General features: G+C 42.4%; 1 protein-coding gene across 2 annotated transcripts in view; it reads left to right on the plus strand.

The window, feature by feature from the left end:
• The window catches only part of LOC135500796 (LIM/homeobox protein Lhx5-like), a 108,811-nt gene that overhangs the window by 45,892 nt on the left and 45,476 nt on the right, over positions 1-17,443 (plus strand). Inside the window, exon 1 of one of the 2 annotated variants that reach the window (XM_064792450.1) lies at positions 9,877-10,308. The exons of the other annotated variant lie outside the window; for it this stretch is intronic. Coding sequence (XP_064648520.1) covers positions 10,058-10,308 — 251 coding nt within the window. The 5' untranslated portion in view covers positions 9,877-10,057. Of the gene's footprint in view, positions 1-9,876; positions 10,309-17,443 lie in introns of those variants that run through there. 2 annotated transcript variants of the gene reach the window in all.

A 17,443-nucleotide genomic window follows, 5' to 3' on the forward strand; every position in this document is an offset into this window, starting at 1 on the left:
CAACATATGGAACCAAATGTACATGTACATGTATACTATGATATGGAACCAACAATACAAGACCCTTCGGAACGCAGGGTACTTCACCATAGTGTTCTCCAAACTTCTCAACCTCTCACTGGGATGAGGAAGACTTCAACCCTCATGTTAAAACGACCGATGGCGAGCTGGCTTCCGTCTTATGATCCGGACAGTCAGTGTAGAAATAAACCATTCTCGCCATGTTCATTAATTGATAGGAGAGTTCATTTCATCCAAAGTTTTCCACACTCACAAACACCTTAATGTGCATTGATGTATTGCTCTATTACGTCATCAGGGTATGATTAGACTTGGCTTGTACTTTGTTAAGTCTGACCCCATCATCCGACATCTGATGGCGACAGTCAACACTCCTTGATGGTGATGATCTCCAAGAGAAGATGTGTGCTATCCGTATTGTGTGTCCTCAACAGCTCCATTAGAGTCTATTTGGACAGGATTAGATTCAATTAGTCTGATCGTCCTTTAATTGGATTCTCATTGCCTGGCGATGACGAGAGGTTTCCGAGGAGGCGAGGAATCTCTCCTGCTTCTACAAATTGTCTGATCATATAAAATGAGAGACTGGCCGGGATTGACTGGGACTGTTGCTAAACCCTCGCAGCCGCGAATATAGAGCCAACATATTATACTCTGAATGTAGTTTGCAATACTGTAATCTAAGGTAAAATGAGAGGCAGTGAAAGGTGTGCTTTTTGTGACTTTTTTACACTTGAGTGCCAGAAGAAATACTGCAAGATGTCCAATAAGGATTGCACATCTGTGCATCTCTCACGTTCACTGAATGCCGATGTGAATGATAGAAAAAAAGTGATAACTGTACCCGTCCGTTACATTGCTTGAGATAACGACATGGTCTATTGAAAACGTTTCCTTTGAATTTCCAAAAGTTCGGCGTCAAACGTTTTCATTGCGTCCGCGTTAAACGTGAAAGCGGAGGGTATCTGGTCCTCATTAGTGTCTCTCAACAACGGTCTATGATGGGTCGCCCGAAGTGAGAAAAAACAGAGATTACACGCCCCCAGCCCGGGGCGTGGTACAACTTGAAATTCCAAACACCCGCCCTCCCGAGTTTTCATACAACTCTCACTGTGAATGGTTACCATTGATATGGACCTGGATGCCTAGCGGGGACAGATCTAAGAGGCGATCGGACGACCTCAGGGCCCTCTCCCCGAATACAGTCTAGCCCAAGCTTTGTATCTCAAGCCCCAACACTGACAATTGAGATCATGTGGACAGTGCTCCAAAACTTCGAGAGATGCGCGTCTTGTATTGTTTCACGCCGTCATTGCGTTCTTCACGTCCATCTTTTCATATCGCCCGCAGGCAGTTTCCTGGTCTGTAGAATACTCTTCAAAATGGCGCATTCAAGACGTTGAATAACTTTTGTTGCAGTGTCTTCGCTTCTTTAAACTCAAGAAGAAGCTTAGTAGATGAGGGCCTTGATCGCTCCTCAAGACGGCTCTTGATGACACCCTCCACACCTTACCATTGTAAAGGTAGTCCTTATCCACACCTCACCGCTTCTCAATTGATAGGATAAAGTTTAAAACATGCTCTAACCCAAACTTAAACCTAAATACAAGAAAATAACAACGCGACAGGAAAGGCAATCTCGGCCATGCAAACTGGAGATTTTCTAACAAATTGCTGCATCATTGTCTTGAAATGGTCGAGGGGGATGCAACGCAAAGACCTCTATTATCCACGAACGCCATCCAACAAAACTCTCAACCCGCTCCGTCCGTTGCTTTGTGACCATTGCAATAAAAGTACGGGTTGTGAGAGTTTCCCCTGAGGCGATCTCGGCGACAATGGTGGGGTTTCCGTGCAGAGCGCCCGCGGCCCTTTACTTTCCCTGCTCGGCCTGGCAACTCCGAAGATACCCATATTTTGTCTTCATCGCATGTGCAGTTATTGATGGTCTCCTCAAACAGGCCACATAGTTTTTTTGAGACATGTTACTATATTTGTAGGTAAAAGCATGCCAAAATCGTACCTTTTGTCAATGACAGATATTTTCATAATATCCCGTGATACAACATGTTGCATTCTAACCTACCCAGCGAGGAAGTTGCGGTGAATCAAAACTGATATTGAAAACCTTCCATCGCCACCAAAGCAAAAATCATGAGAGGATGCGATTGTCGCATTTTCTGAAGCATTGCGACCAATTTTCTCGAAGTACATCTTCATCAAGTATAGATCGGATCTATACTTGATAGTTAACAAATGGCTGAGGTTGCAAACAAACATGTTTGGTCCGATGTAAAAAAGTTGAACATGCATTCTGTCAAGAATGAATAGAACCGATGGAACTCTTTCTTGATTATACATTACTGACGTAGGCTGCCGCTTGATACGAAGTATCTACCCCAAAAGTCTTCAAGCCTATAATTTCGACTGGAGACACCCAACAAAAGAAAAGTCTTCATAAACTGCTATGGTTCACGTCTTTTGAAATATGAATTATGGTAACTGTCATAGTTTTCAATTTGGACTGGTAGGCTGGCCATTTCGTTTGTACAGGTGCTCTAGCCGCAGGGGTCTGGGTCCCTCCCCTCGGAGACCAAATCCATGGGGGGCACTGCTCCAGAGCTCTCTAATTATAACCCCGGATTGCTCGCTAGAGGCCAGCCATGTCATTAGCGGGGTGGGAGACAAAGGACAGAAAAACAATGGCACTTTATGCAGACTGGTCATGCTGTTCTGGGCAATCATGCAAATACGTAAATACTGGCTCTCTGTTTGGACCCCAGGGTAGTTTATGGTCGTGATGACGTCATGCCAGGAATCCCAAACCTTATTCCTTGTGCATATTGCAGTGCATCGACTGTGCGTGCGAGTGTGTAAACAATGAACTAGAACGAGGCTGGTGTCGTCTGCTGTCGCCCGCAGCCATCTTGAAGTGCGAACTGCCGTCACCAATTCTGTGATAAATGCTGGTTTTGGACACCTAGTTATTATGATACAATATGCTCCATGTCTGACAAGAAGTTTCTAAATGCAAATATCAAGTGCTATTGCCGGTGAACAGTCTAGTCCACCTGGATACATGAAGGTGACAAATTTACGACAGCAGAAATTAAAGTTTCAGTTGACATGTTAAGTTTTCCTTTGTTGCGATTAGCATAAAGACAGATGCATTTTTTTCTTCATAATTATATGGAATTATGAAATTATTTGCATACATTTGAAGTCATGCTGAGTGGCCTTTCATCCCAGCATGTTGTTAACCACAAAACATCAAAAGAAGACTGGCAGGGGAATGTTCGCCATTTCAGATCACCGATCAATAATATCTTTGCCTAAGAGACTATTATGGGCATTTTTTGTTACAAAGTCTCAACCGAAAATGAGAGTTGTCTTATTATCATGCTCTCAACCCAAGACTAGGGCCGCTGATCCCTTTCCACTCCACAGAGATCAGTCAGGCAAGGGTCCCCGAGGGGCGAGCTGTCGCAATTCGACTGGGCGACAACCCTCTCGAAGCGCTAGGCGAAATGCCAGTGTCCCCAAAGCCAATCTCTTTGCCACTTATACAAGTAATACATTTCTACTCATTTGCCGAAACACGGAATTCTATGAAGTGGAAAATATTCATGAATCCGATTTGTAACCAGCTTAGCATCTTCTTCTTCGTGGTGACTTACTATCCTTTCTAAGTCGTATATTTTCCATACGACTGCACCACCTCACAGCTAAGTCTCTGTCAACTCCGCGACAATATTAGGCGATAATCAGGCTTTTGTTCCTCAGACTCAGCACTAGAACGTGGAGGATGCAGGAGAGAAATCGAATTATCGCTTCTGGAATTACATCTTTGTTATATCTGGTTAACGAAGATGGGGCTGTATCGCACATCCTTTGAGACTAGATTGGTGAAAATGATGGAAAGTGTCCTCGTCGTATCTCTTGTGTGTAAACCAGCTTGTGTGAAGTGGGTGTGTAACCAAACGCTTTGTTGTTCAATTAGCGACCCACGATGGTTACGCACCAGAAAATAACTTGTTATCCATTCGTTTGATTAGTTCCTTGACCTCACACCAGGGTTAAACTTAAATTCATTTGGCGAAGCAGATCACTGCTATAGACATTGATGTAATTGACACATGACATAGCAACTCGGTGCAGATGTAAAGTCACTGGCACAAGTCTTATGTAAACAGCATCAACTCAAGTTCGCTTTTGACAGATTCCACTGAAGCCGTCACGACCAGAGTTTGATGTCGTCTTGACTTGAGGCAGGAGGGACAGGTGTCCCTGCCATATCGTCAGGCCCATCATCACTACTTCCTCCCCCTGCAGGGAGGACCACGCAGACGAGAAAAGAAAACAACAGATCATTATCACCTCACTGATCACTTTCTGCTGTGTACACACTCAGCGTTTGATTCTATCGGTGCAGACGATAAGTGCCCGATAATCGCCTCGTTATCGAATCAGTGACGTAGCGATAATTGGGCCCAAAGCTATGAACCTGTGTATTACGTAATTCAACGTCATCAGAACTTGTGTTTCGAACAGATTTTGAAAATCGTTGCTGCGGCAATGCACCCCTCAGAATGACTTCAAAAGGTATTGGCAGGAAAAATAAAAAACAAAATGCTTTAGCAGGGCCTACAGCTAACTTCATGTATACCTTCTAATTTTTCTGATGGGAGACCGGCCATTGCTTCGATCTCACATTTTTTACTCGGTCTAAGAGAGGGTTAAAGGCCTACCTTCCACCACATTGCCTTTTAGTGTCACTACAACAGTAAATCACTCGAAGCGTAAATAAGTAAATTTATTGCGAATTTGTTCAACTTTTTCCTCGGCTAATATCATCCAGACTCGCTGTGTAAATGTTGTTGGGTGGAGAGGACCCGATGATCCTCGGGTCGTACTGGAGTATCGAACCTCAGTACCCCGCTGCCGACATCTGTAACACAAACAGTATCAATATCGGCGGATTATTTATCAACACCAGAGAGCTTGTAGAAGTGTGGAACAGGCATGTTTTCTTAACGCAGGTTGGGCGTAACATTTAGCTGGTCCAGAAGAAGAAACGTTTACATCTGCAGTTTGTATTTTGCCTGTACCAAAAACTGGCGTAGTGAGGAGAGGAATGATCGCCGGATTTGTCGACCAATAGCAAGGCCTACCCCACGGTTTCCTGATCAGCTATTGAATGGCATTTGGGTTTGGGTTGGGGCCCAGCCTGAGTCCTTTACTAATGTAGCCCAGAAGAACAGGAAAAGTCATGACCAAATGTTTTGCCCAGTGACGGCTTGATTCGAACTGCATGGCAGAGTCATCGGGCGACTCCGCCTCATGTGGAAATGACTTTTCGGGTCAAAGTGATGTATCAACTCCATTCCTTGTGTTTCAGCTGTTCATCGGTTCCAGACTCTCATAGATGCGCTTGACTTCTATTCTTACTCATGCGTGTCTCTCGTTTGTCTAAGTTCATTTGTCAAGCGCTGTAGTTTTTGTTTTCACTGGCATTGCGTCGGACGAATGCCGGCTCTACAGATACAGGTATTAACGGGTACGGGACCGGGTAGCGGGCGGGTGGCAAAAAACTCATTATTTTCATATACAATAGGTTGGCGACGACTCAATTGGTCCGATGGTCATGACGTCATGTTTCGTTGTAATATGTGAAGCGGTCTCAGATGACGCAGTTTGAGCATGTGCACAACACACATTGTACGCTTACATGCATATGTACATGCAGCCGCAATGTTTTCGGCGGCAGCGATGATACCACTGAAAGAATCATAAGCCTACACTTGTTATACATGTACATGTACTTCATTCATATCATCGTGTATAGCGTGCAGTTATAAGGGCATGACGGGTTAGACTTGGACAAACCAAGTTTAAACTTCCATCGAAAAACGAAGTCACGGGTCGCAAGCAACTGCACTTTCGGACAGAGGAAAGGCGCCAATGCGTCAGACGTCAAACCACATTAGTGTCACATACCAGGTTCCAACTCAATAAATCACCGTCGATGATATTGAGGAGGTGGTAACTGAGTCACTCAACACATCCTTTTCAAAACAAACAAGGCAACTTTAGCCGAAACTGGAGTTTGATTGTCGATTTACACCTCGAATTTACACCTGTTTCGGAGTCAAGCATTCGTAGGAGTTTGTAACATGACGCGAGCGGTGATCGAGAAAGAATAAAGAGGAAATTGGCTGATTTTCGGTCGTATGAGCGTGACCAATGAGACCCGTATTTAGCAGCATGGTGTAAATCGAAAGACAATGGTTTCGATCGTTTTTATTTGGCGTCATGTGGCGTTTCAACACATTGTGACTGTACGCGACGGTGATTAAATTTGCGCACAATATTGTTGTAAAAACAATTGGTACTTGTTTGTTGATCGGACCCGATGGATCACCAAATCGGTGCCTGTGTAAACAGAGCAATTTACGCAGGAACGGCAAAAACAATGCACATAATAAGAGATATACTGGTGGACATTTTACTGCAACTGCCTAAAACTTCACTTTCTCCCTAAAGACGCTGTCCATAGTGTGCTGCATGTCCGTGGATAGCTTTCTTATCATGAGAGGCAACGCAACATGTCAGTCAGTGGTAACCGGTTGGAGATACCAGATATTTGCGCCCCCCCCCCCCCCCCCCCAGCAACGGCCCTGCGCTGTAGACTACAGTACAATCAATATGATTCGGGCGGCAGTGAGAAGCAGGACTTCAACCTCAAATTGTCGGCAAAAGAAAGCAAAACCTTCAATCCTTCGCCACAGAAAATCCCAAGGGAAGGATCTTATATTCATGGGAAAGTAAGCAAGCCCTTAATCCAGCAGGCCTATGTCAACAGTTTGGAAACCGCCCCTACATTTACTTCGCCCGACGCTCGTTTTGACTGCGATTTCCAGCGCCTTTTCTAAGCCATTCTCCGATCAACGTTTGGTCGTGAAAAGTGCTATCCCGTGTGACCAACTTTCTTTATTCTAATTAAAACTTTTTTGGAGTCATTGCGGGCATTAGGGTGACTTGTTTCCAAACATATGCACAATACCATGTATCCTGTCCTGGAGTTCAGGCTATAATTGCAACTAGTACCAGATAACCCCTGATCACCAACGAATAACCACTCAAAACGCCACAAAATAAAACGACTAATAGAGGACATCATTATCTATGTCAAATTATGATTTGTCTGATTGTCTCTGCTCACCTTTTGCCCCCTAAAAAACAATGCCAAAATTTAAAATAATCAGGCAAAGGTTTGCCGACAATGTGTTGGTCCGGAGACAAATACCGTAACGAACTGGCCATCTAAACCAGCGTCTCAGGGGATCAAGCAGTGAGAGAGATTGGCGGTTACCAGGGTAACATGAGCATTGTTGACCGATGAAATGTAACCACAAAGAAACATGTCATTCGGTGCAATTGATATCATGATTGAAAAAACGATAATGTATAAAAAAATGAAATTTAAATAAAGAATAGTTCTACAGTTTTGTCGAAAATGTTGTCTCCATCTTTGGGTGTCACTGTGTCTTGATTATCCGGATCACCAATCGCCCGCAGAACCGACCGGACCAGTCGGTCGCTTTGTCGGCCAACTTTCTATAACTGTTTTCATAACAAACGCCGAAAACGAGTGTTGTCGGATTGTGCTTCGGGGTGTTTGCGCGCCATTCATGGCAATACTTCCTCGCTTTTCTTCCGAGTGTTTTCCTGCGAGCTCTAATCCCTTAGTCCTTGTTTCAACAAGTATTTCAACAATTTGACATAAAAGTGGACAAGTTCCCCGGGGTGAAGTTAGACATGATCTTTCCGGGGTGGTATTCTCGTTTCAGTGTTATTTCCAGTCATGCCAATGATGTATGGACCTCGTCAGGGATAAGTGCTCTGATCACTCGAGTGTGGTACGAGTGATGACCATGTCGCGATGGTGGGAACTGTCCGATGGCCCTTGAGTCGGTTTGGCCAAGGCAGCCAGAGACCCTTGCCATGATCAATCCTAAAGCGCCCATTGAGACACGGACGGTGCGGCACGATTGCCTAAAGGTTTTACACCAAAAAGCTCTGTCCTGTATGTTAGAATTTATTTGTTGCCAACATCGTACTTTTAATCAAATGAGCCAAGATGTTTCAACATGGCGTCATAGAGACTGGTTGAAATTTACATGTAGCAACACACGTCTCGGCCGGATTCAAATAAACATACGCAGCATGCACCTCTGATCCGGTAACACTGGTTTGTTGTGGAAAAATCAACCGTGAAATTCGGCCTTGATTGAAAGAGAGATATCCATCTCTGGCGTGAAATATCGCAATGATTACCAATTTTGTTCTTTTTGGGGGATTAGCGCAAAGAACTTCACGGCCTTTCCGATATGTGGGTCGCGAGCTGGCTATCCAACCAGGTCTGCACGCACGCGATGCTGTTGTCGGGGACTAGACCTGTCTGACCGGACGTATCGATAAAGAACCAACTTCCTGTGATTTCGTGAGGTTAAGGAGATTATTGAAAGGTTTGCTCTGAAAATCTTTTAAAGAATCTCTGTTGGAATTGGCGGGGTTTTCCTGCTCCTTGCATCAAAGGTAACCATGTACTCAGTTCTTGCCAAAAGTAACATGTCCGTTGGTGTCCGTCTATAACGTTAAGTTTCGCCGAATTGATCGCACATCGTATTGGAAGATATATGAAAAAAGCTGCCTTTTCGTAACTCATGGTTTCGTTGTCTGTCAAAGGGATCACAGTGCCAATTGACTCGCACCCAGTCCCTTGCCCGGATAACGCAGAGAAAATCGGAGCAATTGCAAGACTGGCGGAGCGGCCTGGATCAGCTCTAAGCCGGCGCAGTTGTCCTGTCTATCTTGCCTATCATAGCCTGAACATCAATAGCCGCTTACGACCCCACTGGTCTCTAAAGCCAGGATTATAGGACACTGAAGCGATGGCTATGTCGGCTGCAGAAAAACCCAGCTCACATGTCAGTCTAATGAAGACGGATCGGGGTTTAATTTTAGGACCGATTTCGCCAGTTTCTATAAAGGATGTTCACACCGTATGTTGGGAGATAAGATCGGTTGGATTTTGGCGGGATTTCCCCTGGGGCGATGGTGAATCTGCCCGGGCCCCTGTACCGGTATATCGTGGACATGTGCGCCTCACAGCGGGAGATAACACCTTCTGAACCATACAACCGTCGTACTTTCTAGCGGTGGACCCTGACTTTGACAACATTGTTCATGATCATTGAAAGACAACGGCCGAAACTAAAATATTTTGAGATATCTTGTCCTTGGTTTTGTTCACATCCGATGAAACTCATATCATATGACAGTCTAAAGTATTTAAGTGATCTGGCATTTTAGAACTAATTCTATAGCTTTAGTTTTGTATTTTGACAAATCCGAGTGATTCCAAAGGCTCTGTGAGTCGGTCTTTGTACCGAAGGAAAGACTCGAAAATAAAGCGGTCCGAAAGAACCACCGATGGTACAAATAAATTCACTTTTGTGTCGGCGCACTGAATAGCAGTAAACCTTTTTATAGCTTTTATAGTATCAACTCAATACAAGATACTTCAATGCTTTGTTTCGTGGTTTTTATCTTGCAATAGCATGTCGGAATCGCAACCCTGTGAGGCTCTCCTCCACATGACTGCGTCAATGTTTTATTCGCCTCTGAAAGACCTATTGACTCGGGACGGCTTTGTTCGCCTCTGACATTCAGCGCGCCATTGAGAGCGCGCGTCGTCATGGAGCAATATTTGACTGGCAGGTAAACTCCGCCCATTCGACATGTCATAGGAAAACTTACAGCCTGGGATACATTTTCATGTTCTCTTGTGAGCAGACTGTACACCGTGTGGAGAGTAGCAAATTTTCAAGCGCCTGTCACATTCAAGTTTCGGGATACGTCGGTTTTTACAAAAATAGGGACTTACTAGTATTGAAAAGGACGGGACACCGGATTCCCAGAGCGTGCACATTGTTAACATTCTACATATCGTCTGCTACGGAAGCTCGGGTGGATGTTGGACATCAGTCGCGGTCGTGACTCGTTTTACCCTTGGTGTGACACGGGTAAAGCCAGCAAACTGGCGGTCAAAACCATGGTCCACTGTGCTGGATGCGAAAGGCCGATACTGGATCGGTTTTTGCTCAATGTTCTGGACCGGGCTTGGCATGCTAAGTGCGTCCAGTGCGCGGACTGTAAGGCTAACCTGACTGAGAAATGTTTCAGCCGGGATGGCAAGCTTTATTGTAGGAATGACTTCTTCAGGTGAGTGTAGCTTCATTATCATCCGCATCATCTGCATGAATCCTTTTAATCATAATAGCAGATCTTTAAATTTACTGTGTCATCTGAAGTCTGGAGATGATGTCACTAGCAGGGTAGCATCATTGTCCACCGCGTCGTTAATGTTCTTACACCGGGAGGCCCTGCTATAAAGACACAGAAAGCAAGAAACCAAAGCAAACTCATTCTTATCTTAGGACAAGTATCCTCAGAATGCAAAAGTGTTCCGCAAGATCATACTTTTCACTTGAATGGAAATCGTCAAAAGTAGAATCAGGCGTGCAGCGATATCAAGTTGGCCGTCACTATCTGCATCACGCCTGAGTAATTTCAGGACAGGCCTAAGTGAAACCAAATAGATGTCGAGGAAAGCTCAACATATCGTCTTAGGGCCGATTTGACGGTGCGGAATAGAGTGCCAGTAAAAAGCGTGCAGAAATCGCAAAAGAAAGGAATTTCGCCTGATATCAAAGTGATGTAAAGAAAAACAACTTAGTTTTGAATATAAATATATATATTAAGACCCTATAATACAACCATGACAGTATACAGATTTTTTAATGAATTATACGTCACAATTTTGGGGAGATTTCTGATGATTTTGAGGCCGTTTTACCAACCTGTTGCAGTTGCAAAAAGTTGAGATCAAGATTAAAAACTTGGAACGTCAACATCAAAACATTAGCCTACTTCCTAGGTCTGGGAACATCAAGAGGGAAAATAAGGCAGAATCTCTCCTGCAATGTCATGCAATTTGTACTCAAGCAAGGGGCGTTTGTTCTAACTAATCGTGAGCCCGGGATCGTGATTTACGTCAGCGGCGGGTCTGTTCAAAAGGACCGAAAGACAACCTGCATATGGGGTGATACTTTCGAATAAAAGTGGCAATTTATACAGAAGTTACATGAATGTAAATAACATGTATAAAGAACAAATTTATATTCAATCTAATTTAATCTAATTCAGTAAATTAACTTAATGATGACATAGTGGTTATGTGCCCGACTATTGAAGAATACGCTGGATTTCACCATGTGTATTTATGCAACTCGTATATTAACGCAGTGATAGTTATGAAGTTACGGGACCCAGACATCAAAACTGTTGACAATTGCGTGACATACTTAACCATGATATATAGGACCAGCATACAGCAGTTGAATCCAAAAGTGTCTACCACTACCGCATGATCATTTACCCTAATCAACTTATGACACTGACTGCAAATTATGACTCCAATGTTTCATCACTGTCAACGGTCAAATGAGATACGGGTTTTTGACCTTGTGCTCATTTTCCCATAAAATATCTAGTCTGGATATATTGGCATACATGTAGGCCTAAAGCTTACTTGACTACTGATAGTTGGCGCAACACCAGCAACACGTATACATATATTTACAATGTTTTATGAACTTAATGATACACGTAAATCAAATCTGATGATTGAGAACTTCATCACCGGTGCACTCGATTGCCTCGGATAGACTTTTTCTTCCTTACCGAAATCCAGTTGGAACATGTTACAGAATGATGCCAGATGAATTGAGATCGGCGTGATTTAATTGCAGAAAATTCACATTTACATGGACATTGTAAACGCTTACAACAGGACTTTATAAAACTACAATACTTTTAACACTTTTGTCTTTACTCTTGTGTCTAAATCTCGAGCCCCAAACCTCCTCGTTAAAACAAAGAGCAACATTTGTCATATGGACATGAAAGGCCAGAGTCAGCTGGGTGTAAGCTAATTGCGGGACATTGCATTTCTAACGTAATAAACTATTGCAACAGCAGTTGATAAAAGAAAAATAATTCTCTATCCACATACCTAAATTTTTTAGTTGTTTACAATCAGTTTTGATAGCTATTTATTGCACTGAATCATGTGTACACTGATTTTAACAACCATGTACTCAGATCAGTCCGGTAACAACTTCGAATTTACGATCAAATGCTGTGAAAATCCCTCTTCTCAATGTACAAAGCTAGCTGTGCATGCACTGGCTTTTGACACTGTGCACAACACAGGAACATGAGGAATGCAGTATTATTTTGTCCCGTCATCACAACTGATGTAACTTGTTGTCTTTGGCACACAATATTATGAGCAACAAGTCTTAAATGATTAATAAGTCTGCAATCATGATCTAATAATCAATTGATTCCTTCAGACCAGTCTTTTATTGAAATATTAATGCATTGTTTTTGCAAATTGAACAAACTCGCCTTAAGATACCATGTTTGAAGTACTTTGTCTTGGTTGAAATCGTCAGCAACATTTGCAGGATATGTTTCAAAATAATTTAGTGCGAGTTTTCATGCGATTGCAAAACACTAACGCTTTTGTCTATTCCGAGCTATTTAGTTTGATAAATAAATACATCGCCACTCATTCTGTTCCCGTTTAAAATTTGAATTTTGAGAACATTGATCTTCAGCCGCGTGCATGTATGTATACACTAATTGTTACAAATTATTATTTTTTGAATATGCCATCTCGTAGTACACATAAATCTGCAAAATAAAATCATATGGATTCAGAAATTTGAAAGGAATGAAACTATTAGAATGATATTCATATGATAATAGTTCGATATTATGAGCCTTTTTTGAAGAAATTAGCCCGAATAATCTAGGTTCATTTACGGAATGTGTGCTTAGATTGGGAACTTAGCCATATATTGTCACAAAACTGGTCATCTTCGAAAGTCAGGAAGGTTCTTTGATCATAAACTCGTAAATCTGAACGGACCTGTCCCATGGAGCACCTTCCCCCTCCCCGGGGAAGAAGATGATATGGATGCGCGTTCTCCAGCGCTCAACTCGTTAGAGTCGACAGTTTGATGGACGAGGCAGCGTCTGTGAAGAGACGATAATCCCCACGGATTTGTCCCGGGGCGAATTAGGGAATCAATGGCCGATTAGGACCATCATTTATACTGGTCACCTTCACTCATTACCTGAATGATAATCACTGGATTCATTTCATGTAATAATTTGGCAGATTCTGATTTCGTTTCAGTCAAATAACGAGCAGTTTTTCTGTAACTAATAATGACTCTGGCTGAACATAGTTCTATATTACTGTGTATACCTTCAACATTTGTGTATGCCCGCACACTGTGAGCAAACTTGACCAAAGAAGACTACTAACGAAGTGTTTCGTACAGAAAGATTAAAACAAAGTTGATATTTCTTAATACAACAACATATTTCTTCATACAGCCGCAAAACTGAAATTTGAACATTGACCCAAGTAGGTGCGCCATGAAAATTTCTGAGCGAGAAAAATCTGGTACCGGTAGTCTTCTGGTACTAGTAGGCCCTTATATGTCAATGTCTAAAATCACCAACTCTGGTAAATATCATCTGGACATTACAAACAACAAAATCTGTTGGTACACCGATCCAGTTTTGAAACTGACTTGAATAAAACCATTCTTTCAATGACATCCTACTCATGGGTCGTGATCCAACCATTTCCAAGCGATATAGTTACAACTTTGCGGAAGAAATAGGATCCGGATCTTTTGTGGACCTCTGTCGTCGTTCCGTTGCTGGAAAACCTTACCACTGGCATGGCTGGTTAGTGAAAGTCGCTCCAAACGCATGACACCATGCATCGTGTCCGATCAGCTCCGCGGACGTGAGAACTCCTTCGGGACAACTGGGATAAGAAGCACTTCCTTCAAACCCAGGCAACTGAGAACTTAACCACTCGAGCTTCGGTCAGTTGTGACACCAGCGAACCCCGCACACCACCGCTTTTGTCCAAGATGATCAAAGCCTACGGGCCGCTGATCCACTTTCCACACGGCGCAAGTGACCGACCAAGTGGTGCTTTGGTGCGCTGAACCAGTGACCCCATACACCCACTAGTGGATTCAGGCTTGCTGCCCTGCCATCAACACAAAATTCGTCCTGCTACACTTCACGCATTTTCTAGTCGGAAGCGACTCTTTGATTGGAGGATTTAATCCATTCTTGTCGTTCGGTGTATAATAGTGACCACTCAATCACTGTAAAGTGAATTTTTAAAAAATACGTTTTACTGCGCAAATTATATGGGACAAAAACTTGTGAAGTCGTACGCTTATGGCTAGATGTCGCCAAGATTAAAAGTACTCGTAGGCCTGTATTCCTACTAACTCGTATTGGGCCATCACCCATGTCAGCCGGAGTCTTCTTTAGCTAGTGCTACCCCCTGATTTAGTCCTTTGCTGATGTCATAACATTATCGCACTCTCTGTTTGTTGTTACTTTCTAATAAAAAATTATGAAATTTTATTTCAGCACAAATCATCATATATACAAAAAAATTTCGTGTTAAAGTAAATATGGCTCAACATGCAGACTCATTCATGGAGGTTTCACTAGACTTAACTGGGAATTAATCTGCATCTGATTACAACTGGCATACCGGAACATGAATTCAGCATTTCACATCACATGAAGTTGATCCAACATTTGAGACATATTCATACATATTCGTCGTGTCCGACCTATTTTACCATCAATGAATACTTTGATATTTATTCATAGTGTTCGTCGGCAGCTGGCATTTGTTTGGTGTCTGATCGCTGCTTCTCATAAATTGCTTCACATCTATGTGGCATTTATTGATATTCAGGCTCCATAATATATTTTATTTTGTTGTCAGAAATAATTCGAAAAAGGAGAGGATTTTAAGAAATAAATCAGGAAAATTGTATCAATGGGTGATATGAATAAAGAGTAGTAAATGCTTTTATCTAAAACTCCACGTACATTTACACTTGGCCTCTCTGTACAAAATTGAAGTAAAAGCATTTGCTAGTCTTTATTCATATCACCCAATGGCCTTGCCGTACTGCTGTAAGCGCCATTTTACCGTCGCTTTCTTTTGAACACTGCATTAGTTCCTGTAACACCAATTGGCAGCTCAAAACACTGGAACACCGCTAGAACAGTTTAAAAATACATGAACTGGAACCGGTATACAAACTGAAAACATCAGGACACTTACGATACAGAAAGATGTTGCCGGACGTAAAGCTGCGTTCCTCTAAAATAGGCCTATAATTCACTTTAGAGGGTGCGGGACCAGTAAGCAAACAAATAAAAATGTGGCCTTGTTTCATGATGCATTGTACTTCCATTGATCTCAACTATTAATGAACGCGCAATGTGCCGTGTCAGTCTCCAACAGCTGGGCTGCAACAGGTTCCACAGCAGGTTCAGAGAAAAGGGACAAATGAATAATATCTGACACTGCCATGACTGCGGTTAGTTGATAATAAAATGTATTCTTGTTTATATATCGAATATTAACTCGTGAAAGTCTATGTATGTACACAGCTATTGCATAAAAGGTTTTGTGAAACAACGGGGAAACTAAAAGGCCGTGTGTGTGGGATTTTTCACGGTTAAATGTATATTACACTACTCATTAATTTGCACGATGCATACAAAACTATAACTCTGAAATTTGAACAATAAAGACTTTTGATATTTTTGTTATTGCGCATGGCCCAAATGATTCTGTGCAAACATAACACAGAAATGTTTGTTTACCCAGACTTCCTTCCGTTACGTCATCTCCGCACCGATTCATCAACCAATCAGAGCCAACTGGCCACCAAAACAACGGGGCGAAATTCCGGTGGTACAGTACTACTGATCCACTAAATGGCGCACAATGAACGAAATTGTCATGCAAGGCTGTGCAGCTAATTTAGAGCTGGGGTTCATAAATTTGCTGGCCATGACTGCCAAAGCTTAACAGATGAGTTTTTAATCGCTCATTGGTGTGTTATGGTATTATTCTTGCTTCTGTGGTTTCATTGAGCAAACCGGGGTTTTTGTCCATAATATTTTGACTCGCCTGTAAAGCTCGGCTGCAAGGCTGACCGAGATTATTGTGAACATCAGATGCATTGATTTCTGTACAGTTGGCATTATGATTTACTGCATAGAAATTACCGTAAATCAAGTATAACCGAATCCTGGTGAATTTCAGGTCGTGTAATCATTCATTTTGTTACTGGTACATGTGCATGAATTTCATGGGATTTATTTACATACTGAAAAACCCTTGGCCAAACAATACAACATCACACGAATATCTAACCAGAAGTACACTACATGTACAAATACTTACATCACATATACGAAAATATTTTTTTTAAAATCTAATTTATCAAATGTTGTGTAGGCCTAATTAAATTCCGATAAAATGTAGGATGGAATAATTCGCAGTGACTCACAATACATCTAAACAACTCGCTTGTTTTTCACCAACTAAACGGGTGTTTCATTCTGTCCAAAACCAGGATAAATTTCTGATGTGGCTCCTCTCTTACGTGGCCGTATTAGCTATTTCTTACATGCTGTTTTACGTGAGAGTCTGTCGCACATACCCAGTTACCCAAAAATAATGTTCACGATGTGCATGTGCCACCAAAACGGACGTAAAAATAGCTGACGGGAATCATTACTGTCATGTAAGAACAGGCACAGCGAGATATTAAGTTTTTTTATCGTTCTTAAAAATCTCAGTCTCGAAAACTTAATTTTTGCAAATGATTCCAAAGAAATTTTCGCCCAGCGGGTGAAGGTAAACTTTAGTTTCACTCTGTGGTATGGATTGCTTGTGCGAGTATGGATGTGTGCTGTGCACCAGTCGGTTCCCGCGGTCTTCTCGACACCTTGTTTAATTACAATAGATCAGATTCCACTATCAAGATCCAAGGAGGAATAACCAAGCTGGAAAATAGGACCAATGTGCCAAGTTTAACAAAAAAATAAGGTACACAGTTTTCCTTAGTAACTAGTTTGAGAGTGTTGTACTAATTGCGTGATAATTAAGAAATCGACACAGATGTTTGGAATAATTTGAACCTCTCTCTCCCGGGTGAGATTTCCCCTATCATCGCTTCACACCTGTCCCCGCCGCCATGACAGGAAGCTAGGTATGAGGTAAGGTTTTTACCCTATTCCTGACTTCCGGGTGGCCGTACGTCCATCTTGACTTGTCAGCTGCCTTCGGTGCCAAATCGGCAGCGAGACCCATGGATTTACCTTCTTTCGCACTCGCACTTTTTTCCCCGTCGATATCTTGTTCCGAGGAAAA

Source organism: Lineus longissimus, chromosome 2 (genome assembly GCF_910592395.1).
Source record: "Lineus longissimus chromosome 2, tnLinLong1.2, whole genome shotgun sequence".
Taxonomy (NCBI): Eukaryota; Metazoa; Nemertea; class Pilidiophora; order Heteronemertea; family Lineidae; genus Lineus; species Lineus longissimus.